Source organism: Cydia amplana, chromosome 17 (assembly GCF_948474715.1).
Source record: "Cydia amplana chromosome 17, ilCydAmpl1.1, whole genome shotgun sequence".
NCBI lineage: Eukaryota > Metazoa > Arthropoda > Insecta > Lepidoptera > Tortricidae > Cydia > Cydia amplana.
The window spans coordinates 2,166,962-2,185,339 of record NC_086085.1 but is presented as its reverse complement, the minus strand read 5'-3'; the positions used below and the strand labels follow the sequence as shown (position 1 = coordinate 2,185,339).

The 18,378-nt window shown below is 38.3% G+C and overlaps 1 protein-coding gene across 1 annotated transcript in view; it reads left to right on the top strand.

The window, feature by feature from the left end:
- LOC134656036 (neurexin 1-like) overlaps nt 1-18,378 on the top strand; it is a 64,538-nt gene that overhangs the window by 20,737 nt on the left and 25,423 nt on the right. Inside the window, exons 2-3 of the mRNA XM_063511552.1 lie at nt 4,573-4,913; nt 5,916-6,049. Coding sequence (XP_063367622.1) covers nt 4,602-4,913; nt 5,916-6,049 — 446 coding nt within the window. The 5' untranslated portion in view covers nt 4,573-4,601. The remainder of the gene's footprint in view (nt 1-4,572; nt 4,914-5,915; nt 6,050-18,378) is intronic.

Sequence of the window (18,378 nt, the reverse complement as noted above, 5' to 3'; positions counted from 1 at the left end):
AAAATGATTTGTCCATTATAGTATGAAAATCAGCGGGATTGCCTCTTACTTTTTAATTATTTACTTTTTCGTTCTAAAAGCCGTAATAGACTACCGGACCAGCCCGCGACCTTAGTGCGCCGCACCATCACGTAATAACATTATAAAAGTATTTTAAAGAATTTAAATACTAAATAACAATTTAATGAATAATATAAGCAATTTTTATCTTGTATTTTATTTTATTTTCATGAATATAGTGCTAAATAACTTTAAAACCCCATTTAATATCGTACAAACGTTTACTGTGGCTGTATATGATTGTTAAAAAAAATATTTTTGGTGTATTCCTTATGGTTCCCGCCTTATGAAATCGAGTAAATACAATTCAACGAAAGAAATCAAGAATAATTTGTTTTTAACAATTTACATACATCATTAAAAAAAATTAATCAATTACCAATTGTTCCAGGCGAGGATATAAAGACACTATTTTTCTATTTTGTTTCCACCCAATTGTTCGTGGGACGGGCACGCAGAGGAGTACACCAGTTTTCTGCGCTAGAGCATAAACGTATCACTTTCTGCGCACTTTTTAAAACAACAACGACCCACTTTCAGAGCATGAGATATGAAAAAAAACTTATCCGACCGGATTATCCCGGTCAAAACAGGACGCGTGGGGCCAGCTAAATATAACGTTGAAAAGCGTTTTAATGAAGATGGAAAAGGTTGTCGATCGCTGACGTGTCTGGGTTTGGAATGTCAGCGGTTGTAACGGTAGGAATTAAAAATCTCTTTCATTTGTTTTGGCCGGCTATTGTTATCTGTTTGTATTTTTACGCTGGGTGATTTTTTGCTGGAGTATGATGTAGGTAGGTACTAGGTATTAGGGTAGAATTGAGTAACGGATTGTGTTGCGATTTTAGGATGGGATTTATAATTTTTACGTATAAAGTACGTATGACGTAGAAAGTACACAATTAAACAAAAAAAAAACATTAATTAGGACCAGTAAAACCCCTAAATGCAAGATAAAATATATTTGCGTCTACAAATGGTTTATTCGCAGTAATATGGTTACATAGTGGTCTTAAGTATTAAGTACAAAATTGTTCTACATATTACGCCTTTTCTGGCGTGCGAATATCAAATGAAAAACTTAAAATTAAAGGACTAAATCTAACATGCAACTAACTTAACTAATATATTACAGAGTTTTCTTTGTAAGCAAAGAACTCGTTTATTGAGTAAAATACTCTATGAGTAAGCCATTGGTGGAGCTGAGATTTGAATTTATTCAAGGGCGAAGAAACATTGCAAGCGAAGTGGGGCTTGTGTTTTAACCTTTTGGACTCCAATGACCGATATATACGCACCGCAGGTCCAACGCCAAAGACGTATTAATCAGTCATAGACCACAGAGCAACATAGACTTAGGTGAATAAGCATAAAGTTCAATTTCAGTTTTGACACTTCGGTGACGTGGCGTCTGAGAGACAGCTTTTGTGTTTGACACGGCGTCGAAAAGGTTAATTAACCAAGAAAAGCAGTTTACTAACTTATTTGTAGCTTGCCGAACGTTTTCAACGTGATCCTGATCATGGTTGAGAAATATGTTTACGAATTTAACAAAGTATATTATTCGAAACGTAACTAAATGCCCGAAAATCGGATAAATTGAGAACCTCCTCTCCGTCTTTAATTAAAATCGGCTACTTAAATAACGAGCTAGTTAATGCATTTTTTCTGCTAAGTGGACATTAAAAGCTTTTTTTTAGGAATCTTAGAAATAAATAAAATGATGTTTACTTTCGAACAAATTATTAAGTACAACATTACTTACTAGTACCTAATGTTCCTTGGGGGGCCTAATAAATTCATTAATTCGGTGCAAGTACGAAAGAAATGCAGTGCAAAACTGATATATATATGAATGTTTGTCGACCTCGGCTTCGCCTCGGCTGACAATTAGGTACCTACATGTAATCTGAGACATTTCTTATTTTACTGCCCTAGGTGTACACATATATAGGTATTGAGGTATGTAAAGTACGAACAGGTTTAGTACACTTAGTGTAAACTACCCGAAACTTTACGAAAGTGATCCTTCCAGACACACACATTAGCATGACGATGTCGGCCTAGATTCTTCTTTTGTTCCCAGAGTGGCTTTTACCTAGGGCATCTAGGCTCTCTCCGTCACCTATCTCTAACGACGATGATGATGATGAAACGGAGATCTCTATATACTGGTATATAGAGATCTCCGTTTCATCATCATCATCGTCCTGGCAACACCCTCCTAGACGAATCGCCTGATAGTAAGCGATTACCATCGCCCATGTACACCCGCAATACCAGAGGGTTACATAAGCGCATTGCCGGAATTAAAGATGTGAGCACACTCTTTTCTTGAAGGTTTGAAGGTCGTATGGGTCCGGAAATAGCGCAGCGACAGTTTAGCTAGGCGAGGCAGGAAGTTTCTGGAGAAACGCACAGCTGAGGCCACTCATCTGCCATCCATCTAAGGTTCGATGAAGATGTTTGCAATAAGGTTTAATTTAATGATCTAAATGTCACTGTAAATATTTCCTTGTCAAAATGACAGGAATCAGGAAGGAAGTCAATCTCACCGCGATATACTGCCGTATTCGAACTTCAAGATATTCACAAGAGACGACACGTACTAGATCTATTCTAGATATGTTATAGTTTAGATTTCAACTAGTTCTCTTTTGCAGCGCAATTCGGGCAACCAATGTCACTTTTACGTTAGATAGAGTTAGATATCTAATAGATGTGAATTAGATCTCTAAGCCATATCTTGTGGAAATCGTTCAAGAGTATCTCCAGAATCGCGTAAATGTCAAATTTGACAGGTTAGATCTTAAACATATCGTTATCGTATCTTGGTGATGACTAAAAGATATCTTATAGATGTCTATTTTAAAATCCGAATCCGGCCCATAACAAGAACGATCATTAACTTTATTTGATTTAGATCTTGAGTCAGTTGGCCTGAAGCCGCTCAGTGAAGTATCTAACTTCATTCTGCGGCGTTCATTCAGCCACAAACGATTACATTCACTCTGAATTTAAACTGTTTTTAGGGTTCCGTACGTAAGGAAAAAAACGGAACCCTTATAGGATCACTCGTGCGTCAGTCTGTATGTCCGATCATTCCCCCCACCCATTTATCTCCAAAACTACTGGGTCTAAAATTTTGAAAAAATACACAAAATAGTTCTTTATCTATAGATGACAGGAAAACCTATTAGAAATATGCAGTCAAGCGTGAGTCAGACTTAATGTACGGAACCCTTGAAACGTGAGTCCAACTCGCACTTGGCCCGGTTTTATTATTTCAAATGTGCGCCATGAAATATAAGTGGGTAAAACATATGATAGCACTTAAATTAAATTTTATAAAAAAAATTGCCCTAATCGGTTTCTTTGAGTGACGGAATGAACATCATAATCGCGTCGGCGACCAACGTCACTCGTTTTATTAAGGAAACAGACAGAATATAGCGGCGGCAACAATGCACAGCTGTTGACATCTGAACATCACCTTTACCAATCCAATTTTTATCCATATCCAGCGGAGCGAGAACAGAATCCCAGATATTTTTATCATGTTTCATTTCTCCCTCACTATGAATCCTTGTCGAGATCCCCCGAGGCTTTTGATCTTCAGGCGTTTGTTATTTCTCTCCAACTTATCAACGTCCTATGTACCTTTGAAAATACGTTTTCATTTATCAAAAATCGACCTTATGTACTTTGCAATAAGGTGCGAAAAAAAATATCAGCATGTTTTACGATGGCCGCTTTTCGCACTTTATCGTTCACACTAAAGTTCCTTTTTCCTGAGAACTACATGTGTGTGGACTTGGCTCCTTTTAGCACTAGATTTGTAGTGTGCCAGTTTATTAAGTGTACTATAGTGCTGCTTGTAGTTCTTTGTTTAAAGGATATGGAGGATCCTTTATTTTCTACGCTCATCTGATTCAGACCAAGGCTATGTATTGTACCTATTCGTAAGATAAGTAATTAAATTGATAAATTGCATTAGATTTTGTTAAATCCCTCACAAAGTGGAGAAAAATGGGGTAAGGGATGTACGTTGAAATATCTCTGCAATGGTTCATTTACGAGATTATTTCAATTTAATCAGATCCGTAAATATTTGATTTTAGAAGATTTCAGGAGCTGAATCGTACAAAGATACCTATTTTATTTGCTGTTTACTTTTCACAAGCTTTTATTTAACTTGCCGATGTGTATGTTAGTTAATTAGTGTGGGCGAAATCTTGGAAGATAAATTTAAACCACTTCCCCATTTCCGATTGAGCTGAAATTTTGCATTCATATGTAAATCGGATATATACGCAATATTATGATGACATATCTGATGATGGAGACAACTGAGTATCTGAAAGGCCGTTTAAAATGTTGTTATGTTTAGTGTTCGTTGTATAATCTGTTAACCCGTGCAAAGCCGGGGCGAATCGCTAGTTTATAAATAAATAAAATAAATAAAAAATCGGACAATGTGAAAACGCTCTAACCGTGCCTCTCTTGTTTCAGACGCGCAATGAAACGCAGACGCACCTAGCATGCTGTGCACCACGCGGCTGCTCTGGCAGCTGCCGCTCCTCACCACAACCCTTGCCTTCGTACTCGACAAGCAGAACCCCTACTCGCAGTTCCGCAAGTGGAACGCGGCACTCAACGGCACACTCGAACTTGAGTTCAAAACCGACCAGCCAAACGGTCTGATCTTGTACACCGATGATGGTGGCACTTATGACTTCTTTGAGCTGAAGCTGGTGAATGGGGCGGTCAGGCTGAGGTACAATTTGGGGGGCGGCGCGCAGATTATCACGGTGGGGAGTAATCTGCATAATGGACAGTGGCATAAGTTACAAGTGAGTATCTATTTAGATCAAAATATTATGTATATATATATATACGTATACAAAAGATCTGCTTAATATAAAATTGATTTTTGAACCACATATTGCAAAATGAAAACACCCTCATTTTGCAATATGTGGTTCAAAAATCAATTTTATATTAAGCAGATCTTTTGTATACGAAACCACTGTAACGTAAAATTACCGCATATTATTACTACGTAATTATATTGTACCTATTATATATATACACCGTATTTTTATTGAATTCCGTTAACTTCGGGGTATGGTTAAGTACGTTTAAGAGAACTAAACGGCATAGTTAATTAAAAAAAAAAGTTTTTTTTTCAATTATTACAAAAAAAAAGTTTAAAAACGAATTAAATGTAGCATATAGCGTTCATTGTACTTAAGTTTAGTAGCAAATGTATGAACTCATTCTAAATACTAATCAATATGTAAACCGGCCCTAAGGCAAGTACAAGCTACACGCTTGTAGAGGCCTTATAGGAAAAAAATAAATTATTGATTATCTCCTAAATAGAGTTAATTAGAATATCGGTTTCTTTGAATGCACCCGTGAAATTAACGGAAATAAAAAAAAACAAAGGCAAAGGCCTCCCTCTTAAGGATGACTTAATAAGTTGACCGAGCCGTGTCCGGGCCGGAGCTTCCAGAGCTTCGTTTTCTATGGAAAGCATCACGTGATCTGTCAGAAAAGTAAGCGCCGGAAGCTCCGGCCCGACACGGGTCGGTCTAACGTAAGTCATCCTTTATTATTCCGCGTATCCCTATCCTCGGAAATCTCCCACCAGTCTCTGTCAAAGGCGTCAAGCTCGTCCCCATCAATGTATTCAAGTCCTAACCTAAAGGGGCCCACTGATTACCAGTCCGCCGGGCGATATCGGCGTGTCAGTTGTTCGGAACTGTCAACTTTTTGTTCTAACTGACAGGCCGATATCGTCCGGCGGACTGGTAATCAGTGGGACCCTTAACCACTTTCGCGCTCGTCAGGTGGCACGCCGCGACGAGCACACGACACTGTCGGTGGACGGCGTGACGCGCGGCGCCGTCTCTCGCGGCAAGGAGTTCGCGTTCGGCAAGTTCGGCACCAACTCCGACGTGTTCGTGGGGGGGATACCGCCTTCGTGAGTACCCTTTTATCTTTTATTGGTTCTGGAGGCGTATTATGGATGGTTTTATACACGTGATATAAAATAAGTGTCACTTTTTAACACCACGCGATTGAAAGAGACAGACACTGTTTGTAATCACGCTGTCACGTGGACAAATACGACTGTTACTGATCGTACCGTTTACTCCGTAAGCGCAGCGGTTACACTATGGCACTTCGCAGCTTCATTCTAGTTTACATGTTGTGTGGATAGGTGGCGCTGTATCCGTTTGCGTAAATATTACTAAGTAAATCGCGCTATGTTACTCGGTTTCCTGCGGTAAAGAGTTCGCGTTCGGCAAGTTCGGCACCAACTTCGATGTATACGTGGAGGGGATGCGGCCTTTGTGCCACTTTTATCTTTTATTAATTCTGTTACCGCCAAGGGACGGAAATAAAGGGATTGTTTTGGCAACCCTTGTTTCCGCTGAATGTGAACAAAAAAAGGGATTTTATTTTAAAATTTGTTTCATCTCTGACTGACTCAATAAAATAAGTACCTACGAGTGGTTACAGTACTATAAACGTTGACAAAATAAAAAAGTTCCGCTAAGTAAAAACAGAGAAATAACAATACTATTAGGTACGTAAGTTACAACCAATAACCAAAAAACATTTCAGGTTTAGCTTTGAGATATTGATTTTCGTTTTTAACAATGTTCCCTCCCACGTATGAAATTGTAAACCGCCAACTCATTTCAACACATCTTACAACGCAACATAACACCAACATAATTACTTCAACATATCCAACATGTTGTTACCACTTAGCTTTACACCCTATCGCGATATTAGAAATTATTGAGACAATTGTAACAACGTTCGTTCGAACATGGACCTTAATATCCAAAGAATAGGATCCAATTTCTATGAACGAGCTATATCAATTTCCTTTAATCCAAATGCAACCATACTACTGAGATGTCTGTTCATTCTAAAAGGTCATAACGTCATAATAACAAAGTAACGCGCAAGCTTTTAGTGGTCTGTTGCAAGAGATCGTAAGTATACAGGCTGTTATACGGGGTGTAATTTCTTAGGTGATAAAAGATTTATTTATTTTGAATACATGATATATAAACATCATCATCAAATAGCAACATTTGTTCAGCAAATAGGCCACAAGGGCACTTTTACACGTCAACATGGGATTTACATACAAAGAAAAAAAAACAACACATCAACAATTATGAAATACATCTAACCGTAAATACCAATTCAAACTAAAGTATTTATACGTATAATACGCAATTATACTCATTGCTGTACAATTTTTGTTTAAAAAAAGAACAACCCTTTAATCGCAAATAAAAAGATTAGGTGTTCCATACTAGTGGGCGCCACTGCCACAATTACTCACAATCTGAGGGTTTACCGCAAACGAGAGAGTCGAAATTTTGTTATCTAACCTCTCTAACACTCTTGCATATTTGAGCGATAAAGAGGCAGATAGCTGAGTTTCGATTTTCGCGTTTCCCGGCAGGCCCTTTGTAAATAAACCGCCTTAATGAATCAATGTCATCTTTAATGTCTGTGAAAACTGGCCAAAAAACAGTTTAAGCCACAGTATGTATATTGTATAAGTTTCTCTATGGTTTACGATGGGTGCTAGTGCTGCACTCTGTCGGCAGAGTAATACTCACTATCGTGTGGGGGCCGGATTTTTTTGTAGTGATTCCAGAGTTCTATAGGGATCATCATTGGTCATTCATTAGTAATTCAAAGGTAGAATACTGACTGGACACTGTAAGTTGAACAAGCACATGTTTCAAATTGGCAAGAAACAAGATGCGACATGCAGGTTCTGCCAGGAGTCAGAGGAGACTGCAATGCACATTCTCTGTTCCTGTGGACCACTAATGTCAAAAAGAAGTACCTACTTAGGGCGGCATGTATTGCAACCCTATGAGGTACAGAACGTTACGGCCCAAAGCATCTGTAATTTTCTGGATGCAACGGGCATTAGTAATGAACTTTAAAGGACCGTCACAATAGATCAATACTTGGTCGACGTGACACTCAAAGGCCCGATACCACCCCAATAATAATAAATAATAATAATTCAAAGGTATAGTCATTCATTAACACCCTGTATAGCATGGTTTAGTTGCTATATGCTACGCCTTGAACCGCTACGTGCTTCGTCGTAGACCCTCTACGCGGCTACAAAGTGCTACGATAATCAAACAATGTCGATTCCAATCAAGTTTAATGGAATATTAGACGCGTCTGCATTAACGGGTTAGCAGTTAGCTAATGGTAGGTACATTGCTTACGATAATTGCTCTAAGATTACCTTAGAGCGGAATTCGAACTTTGCACTAAGTAATTAATTTTGATCTGTTGATCAGCGCTTGTCGTCTCGCTCGTGGAAAATTTGCTGTATATGGAAGTATGGAACATTCGTCAAATTTACAGCTTATGTAGAAAAAGTTGTTCATACATGACCTACGATACATCTTACACCCCAGACAGAATGAATGAATAATATTTATAATATGACAATAAAATACTATGATTTTCATGTGATAGTGACAATTTAGAAAAGAAGTTGTTTTATATATTTCCGTGTTTTACACTGCCTAAACCTTCTGTGGTCTAATACAAATATTTCAATGCCAAAATTAGCTAAATCGGTCCAGCGGTTCTCGAGTTTATGCGCGACTAACAAGTCTAACAACCGCTTTTCATTTTTATTAAGTAAGTTTTGTTATTAAAATGTTAGAATTTTAGAAAATATAATGAAACAGTCTAAAAGACTTCAAATACGTGTTGTGAATATAAATATGCTGTAATAAGATACGTCTTATTCTAAGTAACAAAAATATTGAAGACGAACTGTCATAAGGGCGTATACGCGCTGTTGTTTATAATGAGATACCCTTTTTCATAAATAACGTTTACTAGAGACAACAACGTTCAAAACAGCGTATATTCTGTGCCGCTGTTAATGAGATACGGCCTTCTGTAAATAATGTTAGCTGGAAACTGAGAAAGTGTGTCAAGGGCTTTTGAGAAAATGTTCGTAAATTTGATAGCGGATAATGTTTGTGGGTATTACCGAAGCGAGGTCGGTAATATCTAAATTAAACGTTGGAGGTAAATCTTAAAACTTAAATACGTGATTAAGTCCAGTAAATTGAATCACTACATAGTATAAAACAAAGTCGCTTCCCGCTGTCTGTCTGTCTGTCTGTCTGTCTGTATGCTTAGATCTTTAAAACTACGCAACGGATTTTGATGCGGTTTTTTTTTAATAGATATAGTGATTCAGGAGGAAGGTTTATGTTTAATTTGTTAACCCGTGCGAAGCCGGGGCGGGTCGTTAGTAACATCTAAATTTGAGCAAAACAAGTGAATTTAGTAATGATATTGATAACTTACTGGATATTCGATTTTCGTGGATGATTTCTGTAGAATTTGACTAAAGAAAATTCTAAAAATTCTAACAAGACACTGATTCATGGTTATGGAAATACATCAGTTCTTAGGTATAATATAAGGGTTAGGTAGGTAATTAGTCCATCTTAGGTACATGAAGTAAGTAGGTAAGTATTTATCTAAACATTGTGCAACAAATTGTGTAAGTAATGAAAAAGGTGCGGGTACAGCTTGCTGAATTTAAGGGCCACCCCACATCTAGCGTCTTTCGAGCGTCGGCGTCTCGTCGGCGTCTACAACTCTATGGCCCTGCTCGACGCAACGTCGACGCAACGTCGACGCAACTGCGCAGCGACGTCATTTTCCATAGCCGACGCCGACGCCCGAAAGACGCCAGATGTGGGGTGGCCCTAAACGGCTAAGCCCGCTCGCCGAAATGGAATGTTTTTCTTGGCCAGGCACCCTGAACGCACTGCACTTCAACTAGTTTTCACCGTATAAGGATAAGGCCACCGTATAAGATGAAGGCTGTATCCATTATCATAAAATCCTTGGCACAGATTTCATCGAAGTCTAGACATTATACTCAGGAAAGCACTCGCAGTCACGTTCCGAAAGAACCTTCGTTTTTACCAACATTTTGTGAAGACATTCTAGAAAATAAAATAAAATAAAAGCGACTTTATAGGTTATAAGCAACGTAATTATATATCTGTCCTTTTATATGTAACTAGCGACCCGCCCCGGCTTCGCACGGGTTAACAAATTATAAACCTTCCTCTTGAATCACTCTATCTATTAAAAAAAAAACCAGCCAAGTGCGAGTCGGACTCGCGCACGGAGGGTTCCGCACCATCAACAAAAAATAGAGCAAAAAAAAACAAGCAAAAAACGGTCACCCATCCAAGTACTGACCCCGCCCGACGTTGCTTAACTTCGGTCAAAAATCACGTTTGTTGTATGGGAGCCCCACTTAAATCTTTATTTTATTCTGTTTTTAGTATTTGTTGTTATAGCAGAAAGCAACAGAAATACATCATCTGTGAAAATTTCAACTGTCTAGCTATCACGGTTCGTGTGATACAGCCTGGTGACAGACGGATGGACGGACGGACAGCGGAGTCTTAGTAACAGGGTCCCGTTTTTACCCTTTGGGTACGGAACCCTAAAAAACCGCATCCATATCCGTTGCGTAGTTTTAAACATCTAAGCATACCTAGGGACAGACAGCGGGAAGCGACTTTTCTCAAACATGCACTGAAATGTCGTCGCTCCGGGCGTTATATCAGGCTTCGAAGTATCACGTTTAGGGCGGAGCAACTCCAGAGAACTGTAAAGGAATTTCATACGAAATTGAAGGCCTAGGCCGGGAAGTAATTTTTTTTTAAATTCTAATGTAAACATGGAGTCTGTGTCCATAAACAGGCTAAACAGCCGAATTATATTTTTTTTTAAATATTTTTAGTGAATGAATGGTTATCGGACCAAAATATCTGTGTTAACGCCTGTTATACACGAACGTACTGATATTAAGAATACGAATCTGTATGATTCAATGTGTTGATGAATAAATTTAAAATTCCAACTCCAAGCTGTTTGTAAACCCTATGATAGACCATAGCAAACTACAGTCAGATCTGAACCGAATTAGGGACTGGTGCCTAAACTGGCTTATAAACCTCAACGAATCAAAATGCACAGTCCTCCATATGCACAAGAAAAACCCCAAGTTGCCCTACACTTTAAACAACGTACAATTAGCAGGAACCACGACCCAACAAGACCTAGGAGTCATTATGTCTGACGATCTCAAGTGGGAACCCCATATTTCACAAATGGTAAAAAAGGCTAATTCCATAATCTACATAATCAGAGAAGCTTTTCGTATTCTCACCACCGAAACAATGCTAAAGATATACAAGACCTACATAAGACCAATTCTGGAATATGGCTTTCAGATATGGAATCCATACTTCAAAAAAGATATTGACATGATCGAGCGAGTACAGCGTAGATTTACTAAAATTCCCGCACAGCTAAAGTCACTTTCGTACGAGGAAAGATTAGTCAAGCTGGGCCTGACAACACTGCAAAAAAGGCGGGAACGTGGCGACTTGATCGAGATGTTCAAAATTATGCATGGATATGATATTACGACTGTCCAGAGCTAAGCGACCTGTTCACTCGAAACCCAAACACGCGCACAAGAGGACACTACCTTAAACTAGTAACAACAAAGCATAAAACAAATATCGGGAAAAACTTTATTGCAAATCGTATAGTAAATGCTTGGAACAAATTACCCTCTGAAGTTGTGAACTCTACAAGTGTGAATCAATTTAAAAATAGACTCGACAAACTATCAAAACAGTGAAATCGTGCTAAGTGAACTATGATTTAGACGCACCAGCATGAGCTGCCTGTCTAAAATGAAATAATAATAATAATAATAAAATTTTGTCTATACGTAAGTCATCAGAGACCATAGACAATATTTAAAATCCTCTGCATTTATTATATTTATAGAAATTGAGATTCTTATTATCAGATTGTGTATAATGGCCCTAATAAGGTCTATTCGAACACACGCAAAATACGGACGACTTCCGTAAAAAAAAAACAATTGTGGCGGGATTGGAAGGAAAATTAAAAAACTTTTGTTGTGAAGTTAGATTTTTATTATAAAGATTATAAATTTGTTTTTTTTTTTGAGTGGTGTATTTTTTTATTTCATTGCATGTTTGAGAAAAGCACTATACATGCCTAGCCGTGAAAAGGTCTTGCCGGCTTCGTATCACTATCCGGCCTCCCTACGGTCGGCCGGCTATACCTACTCACCCGGCAAGCCCTTCTTTCCCGGCGTCTGCAGTAATGTACTATTGTTTTATACCATGTAGTGATAAGCAAAGTAATTATAATATCGGTTCTTTTATGTGTAATTTTTACAAACAATTATTATAATTGGAAGCGTTAATAAAATATCATGTACATTAAAATTAATAGTGACAATGCTATTTCATATTTCAACTGAATACTGTTATCAAAAATTGAATGTTTGATGTCTGATAATTAACAAAAGTAGGTATGAATTGTAATTAGCTAATTGGGGGTTTTAAATACGATGGTAGTGCACGTTCGAATTAGCCTGTCCGCATAGATGTTCAAAACATTTCATCCCCAAACGCTAACCCGGGGTTAACGGGTTAAACCCGGACTTACCATGGTTACCAGTATAATTTGACACTAGGTTAACTCTTTAATCTCTCTTTATCGATTTTGGACAACTTTTAAATCGTATCTCCTACTTTTGCACCACAGATAATATTATAAGACAAACGGCTATCGGTTCTTCAATCTTTTATCTCCGTTTTTGTCTACCGGATTTTGTAAGAAATTAATACATATTTTTTATGATTTTTTTAAACATTCTCTAATACCTGTCTCGAAGACGATGAACTTCGAAGTAAATATGGGATACTAACTGGGATAAGCAATAGCTTAAAGCCGGTGCTGTTAATATGATAAGCTACATAAAACATTAGAAAACTAAAGGATTAAGATCGAAGCTCATTGGGGCGTGGGATCCCCTCAACCGCTTAACCCCGGGTTAGTGGGATGGTGCAAGTGGGCCTAAGGCTGCTTCTCCTGAGATATACAGTCGCCATCGGAGCGGCCCAGGCGCTCACGAATATCTGAACACGCCTCTATTGTCAAGGCGTTAGAGTCGTGTTCAGATATTTTTGAGCACCTCGGCCGCTCCGATATATGTGATGGCGACGTTACTGGCGCCTGCGCCAGGCGTGGCTCACTCCGCGATTTCGTCGCTTTGCCACAGGTAGCTAAAAGTACATCCGTTCCACACCAATTTTGGTGGCTAGCCATAAGCCGCGCGTGGCGTTGTCGCCACCTAGCGGCCATATCTGTAGTGATCGTAACAGACGCGTTTTGTTAGAGAGTGAGTCTTCTGTACCTAGTAATATTATTTAAACAGTGCCGTAACTTGGCGAGCGGACGCGCCCGCTGTCACGTTCCTCTTTTGTTTCATTACCGGCTTTTTAATTGGTGCTGTTTACTGTGTCTCACTTAAAGTTGTTACGTCTGTACCAAAAGGTCAGATTCGCGCACACGCTCGGAATTTTAGTGTAGGCAATACTCAATATACAGTGTTGTGTAAATACAATACGAAATACGGGCAATAAATTCATTAGGTACATCTAATCATTACAAATTAAGACGTTTCATAATTCATAGTATTTTATTTGCAAAAAAAGGAGTTACAAAAAAAAATTAGTTTTAAGTAGTAGTTTTTTTAAGTTACATTTAATTATGACCCCGTATTTTTTTTTTATTACCTAGCAGCAATGCAAACATTAAGCGCCACTTGCACCATCCCACTAACCCGGGGTTAACCGGTTAAACCGTTAAAACTGTCAAATTGTACTGGTGACCATGTGGTAACGTGATTTTTTGATAATGGTACGGAACCCTTCGTGTGCGGGTCAGACTCGCACTTGGCCGGTTTTCGTAATTTTCTTTTGCGTTTACGAATAAAGTTTTTTTCTTTAATGTAACTCGAAAGTTTGTGTGCCCCAAATTGCCCTAAATCGGTTGGAATCTTTAGCATGCATTTTGGCGACATATGGCTCGCAGTAAGTAATGCGACATACGTGGGTTGCTTTCCGAGCTACACATACTTCGTATATTCATATATTCATATTCGTACATCAACCTGATTGAAAAGAAAAATTACACTTCAATACCAGTTAATATATTTTCTATTAAGTTAATATCAAAATCGGGACTACCTACGTTTGTTTGGAGAAGCGTTTTTGACCGTTCGTCCCTTTCGCCTTCATTTTATAAAAAAAAATCCGTAATGTTAATACGGATAATCGATAAATTGCAGTCATGTTCATGTTACATTAGGTGTTACGATTTGAGAATGTACCTACCATTCTCAAATCGTAACACCTAATGTAACATGAACATGACTGCAATATAATAAAGAATAAAGAATAAAGGAAAATGGGGACGACGTTTGTATGGAGAACGGTCGTCCCCTTTCTTCGCTTTATTTATTTCTTCTCAATATTTAAACTTACATTAAAATAGGGAAAGACTTATTAACGACATACGTTTTCGAACATTACTGACGTGAACTATGAATAATCAATGATAATAATCAAGTACCTAATGACTAATGAGTTAATGTCAATTAAGTAAAAGCCTTTATTCATTAGTCACTGAAATATTAATACTAGGATGAGGCTGATATACCTATATCAAAATGATTACTTTAGTATCAAAATTGACGTTTAAAAAAATGTTTTTTCAACGCAAACCAAAATATTATGAAAATTGTTTAGATATTCACATAGTTATATTGTGTAATGAACGAACACATAACAATTAATACATATAATGACTTGGCAATCGCACATAATGCTTTACTCGTACCGTACTCGTAAATATGTATGTGTCTCGGTAATATGTGTACTGCAATTAGCGCTATACTAGCGTTATGTTCAATTAGAATTATTTTTAATAGGTGACGATGATCCTTATGTCATTATGCAGCCGTGCGATGGCCAAGTCATTATATGTATTACAAATTAAAGATATCTTATTGATACGGTTTTAACACCCCCTGGCACTGATTAAAATAACCGACTTGGTTTCACATTACATCTCAAAACTTTTTTTGTAGTAGAAGCGTTGCGAGACTTGCACCTTTTTACATGTAATGTTTTTGATGGGATATTGCTGTCCCGCCGTTGATGCTGGCGAGTGATGCCACTGTGCGAGCGGGACAGCAATATAATTATGCGTGTGCGATAGAGATACGAATATGCGGGTCAATGTACGATATTCTTCGTGCTTTTTAGGGTTCCGTACCCAAAGGGTAAAAACGGGACCCTATTACTAAGACTCCGCTGTCCGTCCGTCCGTCCGTCCGTCCGTCCGTCTGTCACCAGGCTGTATCTCACGAACCGTGATAGCTAGACAGTTGAAATTTTCACAGATGATGTATTTCTGTTGCCGCTATAACAACGAATACTAAAAACAGAATAAAATAAAGATTTAAGTGGGGCTCTCATACAACAAACGTGATTTTTGACCGAAGTTGAGCAACGTCGGGCGGGGTCAGTACTTGGATGGGTGACCGTTTTTTTGCTTGTTTTGCTCTATTTTTTGTTGATGGTGCGGAACCCTCCGTGCGCGAGTCCGACTCGCACTTGGCCGGTTTTATTTATAAAATGTGGTTTAAACGCTATAGCACCCTGTATACAGTAATCCCGACAGCGCAAAAACGTAATTTATACGCAAACGTTCGGACTCGGACAAGATAGATATGACACAATACAGAAATAGTGAATCAGCATGTTTGTTGTTTGCCCTTTTGTTTGCACATTTGCTCAAACGTTTGTTCAAGCGTCGTCACTGATTCTGAATTTTAGAACGTCACTCAATTGTATACCTTACGTTCACGCTTTTAGGTTCAAATTTGAATGGAATTTCGAGTGCAGTTATGGCGGATAGGATTCTGGTGGTAGGCATTCCATTTTGTACCTTGCCCTTATGCAATAGGGTACATATTTGAGTGGGATTTCGCATGGATATACGGTGGATAGGATACGGGCGGTAGGCAGATTTGCGATGTTAAACATAGGAAAGGGAATATGCAAACTGTTATGTTTTACGCGCGCTTTTGTATTTCGAACAATGCTTATAATTTATACGACTGATGAGGAAGCGAAATGTATGTGGTGGCGTTAGTTATGGTCTAAGAGCTAGCCACGTAAATAGGTATGCAATTTATAGAGCAACGAAATCCCTCTAGTTATTATGCCATACTATCATTATTAATTAATCCGGGCGCCTGGCAGCTGTTTAGCGGTGGGTGCGGGAGTGGATGGGCAACAAAGGGGTTGTAAAATCAATTGAAGGTGTGCAATTTATAGAGCTCTGATTTTGGTGTGATATAATAGCTAATTATGCATTTAATTCAAATATAAAAATGCCAGGCGTTTTAATTGGAGTACATGATTGGGATTGGGACGAACTGTTAGAACTAGCCTATACTTCTATCCTATATAGAAAATTCGACGTATGTTCCAGCCAAAATAAGACAAGTATAAGGAATAAAGTGTCATTCTATGGAACCGCCATATTAAAATTGTCTCTGAATGTCAATTTACTAGTAACTTTTGTTTAATTTCAATGATAATGACAGAATGTCGTCATAGGCACGGGTTGAAAAAACACCATTAGGCAAAGTACCTGATATCAGTACGAAAACTTACAAGACATCTCAATACTTAAGCGGAACGCGTACATCGCATTAGTCACCTTACCCTATTTCCATAGCTCCGATCAGTTAAATAACCAGTTAATGTATGAACTATGATTTCATATAGTTAATACTAATCGCGGGGTCTCTATTATGCTGGTTTTGCTCATATGGAAACAACTTTGAACATTTGAAAAATGTCGTAAGTGACTTGATTTTAATATAGAAATCTGTCGTTTTGTGACTTTCGTGTTTAAGAAAGGTAGTTAACTACATATGGCGCCTATGGGTATTATGTTTTATAGGCCGTTAGACAAAATTGAGGTATACACCGTGATGCTGAAGTGATGGATTTTAACTGCGTGTTCATGATAAAGTAGATTTAGAGAGTAGTAGGACGGATTTAGTCTAGTTTTGAACATTATTAGTATGTTGCCATGGTAACTCATACGATTTGACTGACAACCACGAACGAACTGACTAATAATATTAGTCTAATACCGTTCGAGAAACGGACAGAGGAAAATGAACTACGCAGCGCGGAACATACATCATTTATGCTCAAGCTGAAACTAAACGCTATTACATTTCCTCTAAATCTACCTGTCTAATTTCCAGTCAATTATGTAATTCAAGTCAGTGGAAGCCGTAGAAAATTTAGGATTTAATTAATTACACTGTAAGCTAGGATTACCTATACAAGTAACGTTAACAATCAAGTAAATTTGTACGGAACAGAAAACAAAGTTATTGAGGTCACAGCAGCCTTGTTCCAAGCTTGTACCGAGCGTTCAACACGACTGACAATTGCGGAATTTTAAAAGACGACAAACTTTATCCAAAGGTTTTTTACGGCGTAAATAACGGAAAACTTATTTTTCGCGATCCTTTCCACACATTTTGGCGTAGCCCTTACGTCTTGTGATGACGCCACAGGAAATTTTGTGTATAATAAATAAATAAATATTATAGGACATTCTTACACAGATTGACTGAGTCCCACAGTAAGCTCATGAAGGCTTGGTACTCAGACAACGATATATATAATATACAAATACATAAACACATGGAAAACACCCAAGACTCAGGAACAAATATCTGTGCTCATCACACAAATAAATGCCCTTACCGGGATTCGAACCCAGGACCGCGGCTTCACAGGCAGGATCACTACCCAGCTACCCACTAGGCCAGACCAGTGGTCAAAATAGGCCGTTTTAAGTCGTGGCGCACGCACCACATTTATTTTACTCAATTTGAAAGTTTATGGGATACAACAGATGGCAGGTTTATAAGAAACATGTGAATCTCACGGGAAGTAGAATCGATTGACATCTTAAGTCATTGAATTGTCACGTTTGTAAAATAAGCCCCTGGTATTACGTTATCCAAAATTGAATACTAAAGCAAATTGTGGACACTGACCCTGACCGTAACTTAGAGGATATACCTAACCAAATCGGAGAAGCCATTAACAAGCGTTTCCCTCTGTCGAAAATAGGCGGCCAATGGTCATACACAATGTATGGACTGACGTTTATCTATCATGGCTATTTTTACGTTACGTATACATTTGACGTGCCCCTCCCCCGCAAAAATCGGCAGACTGTTTTGTACAGAAAATTACAGAC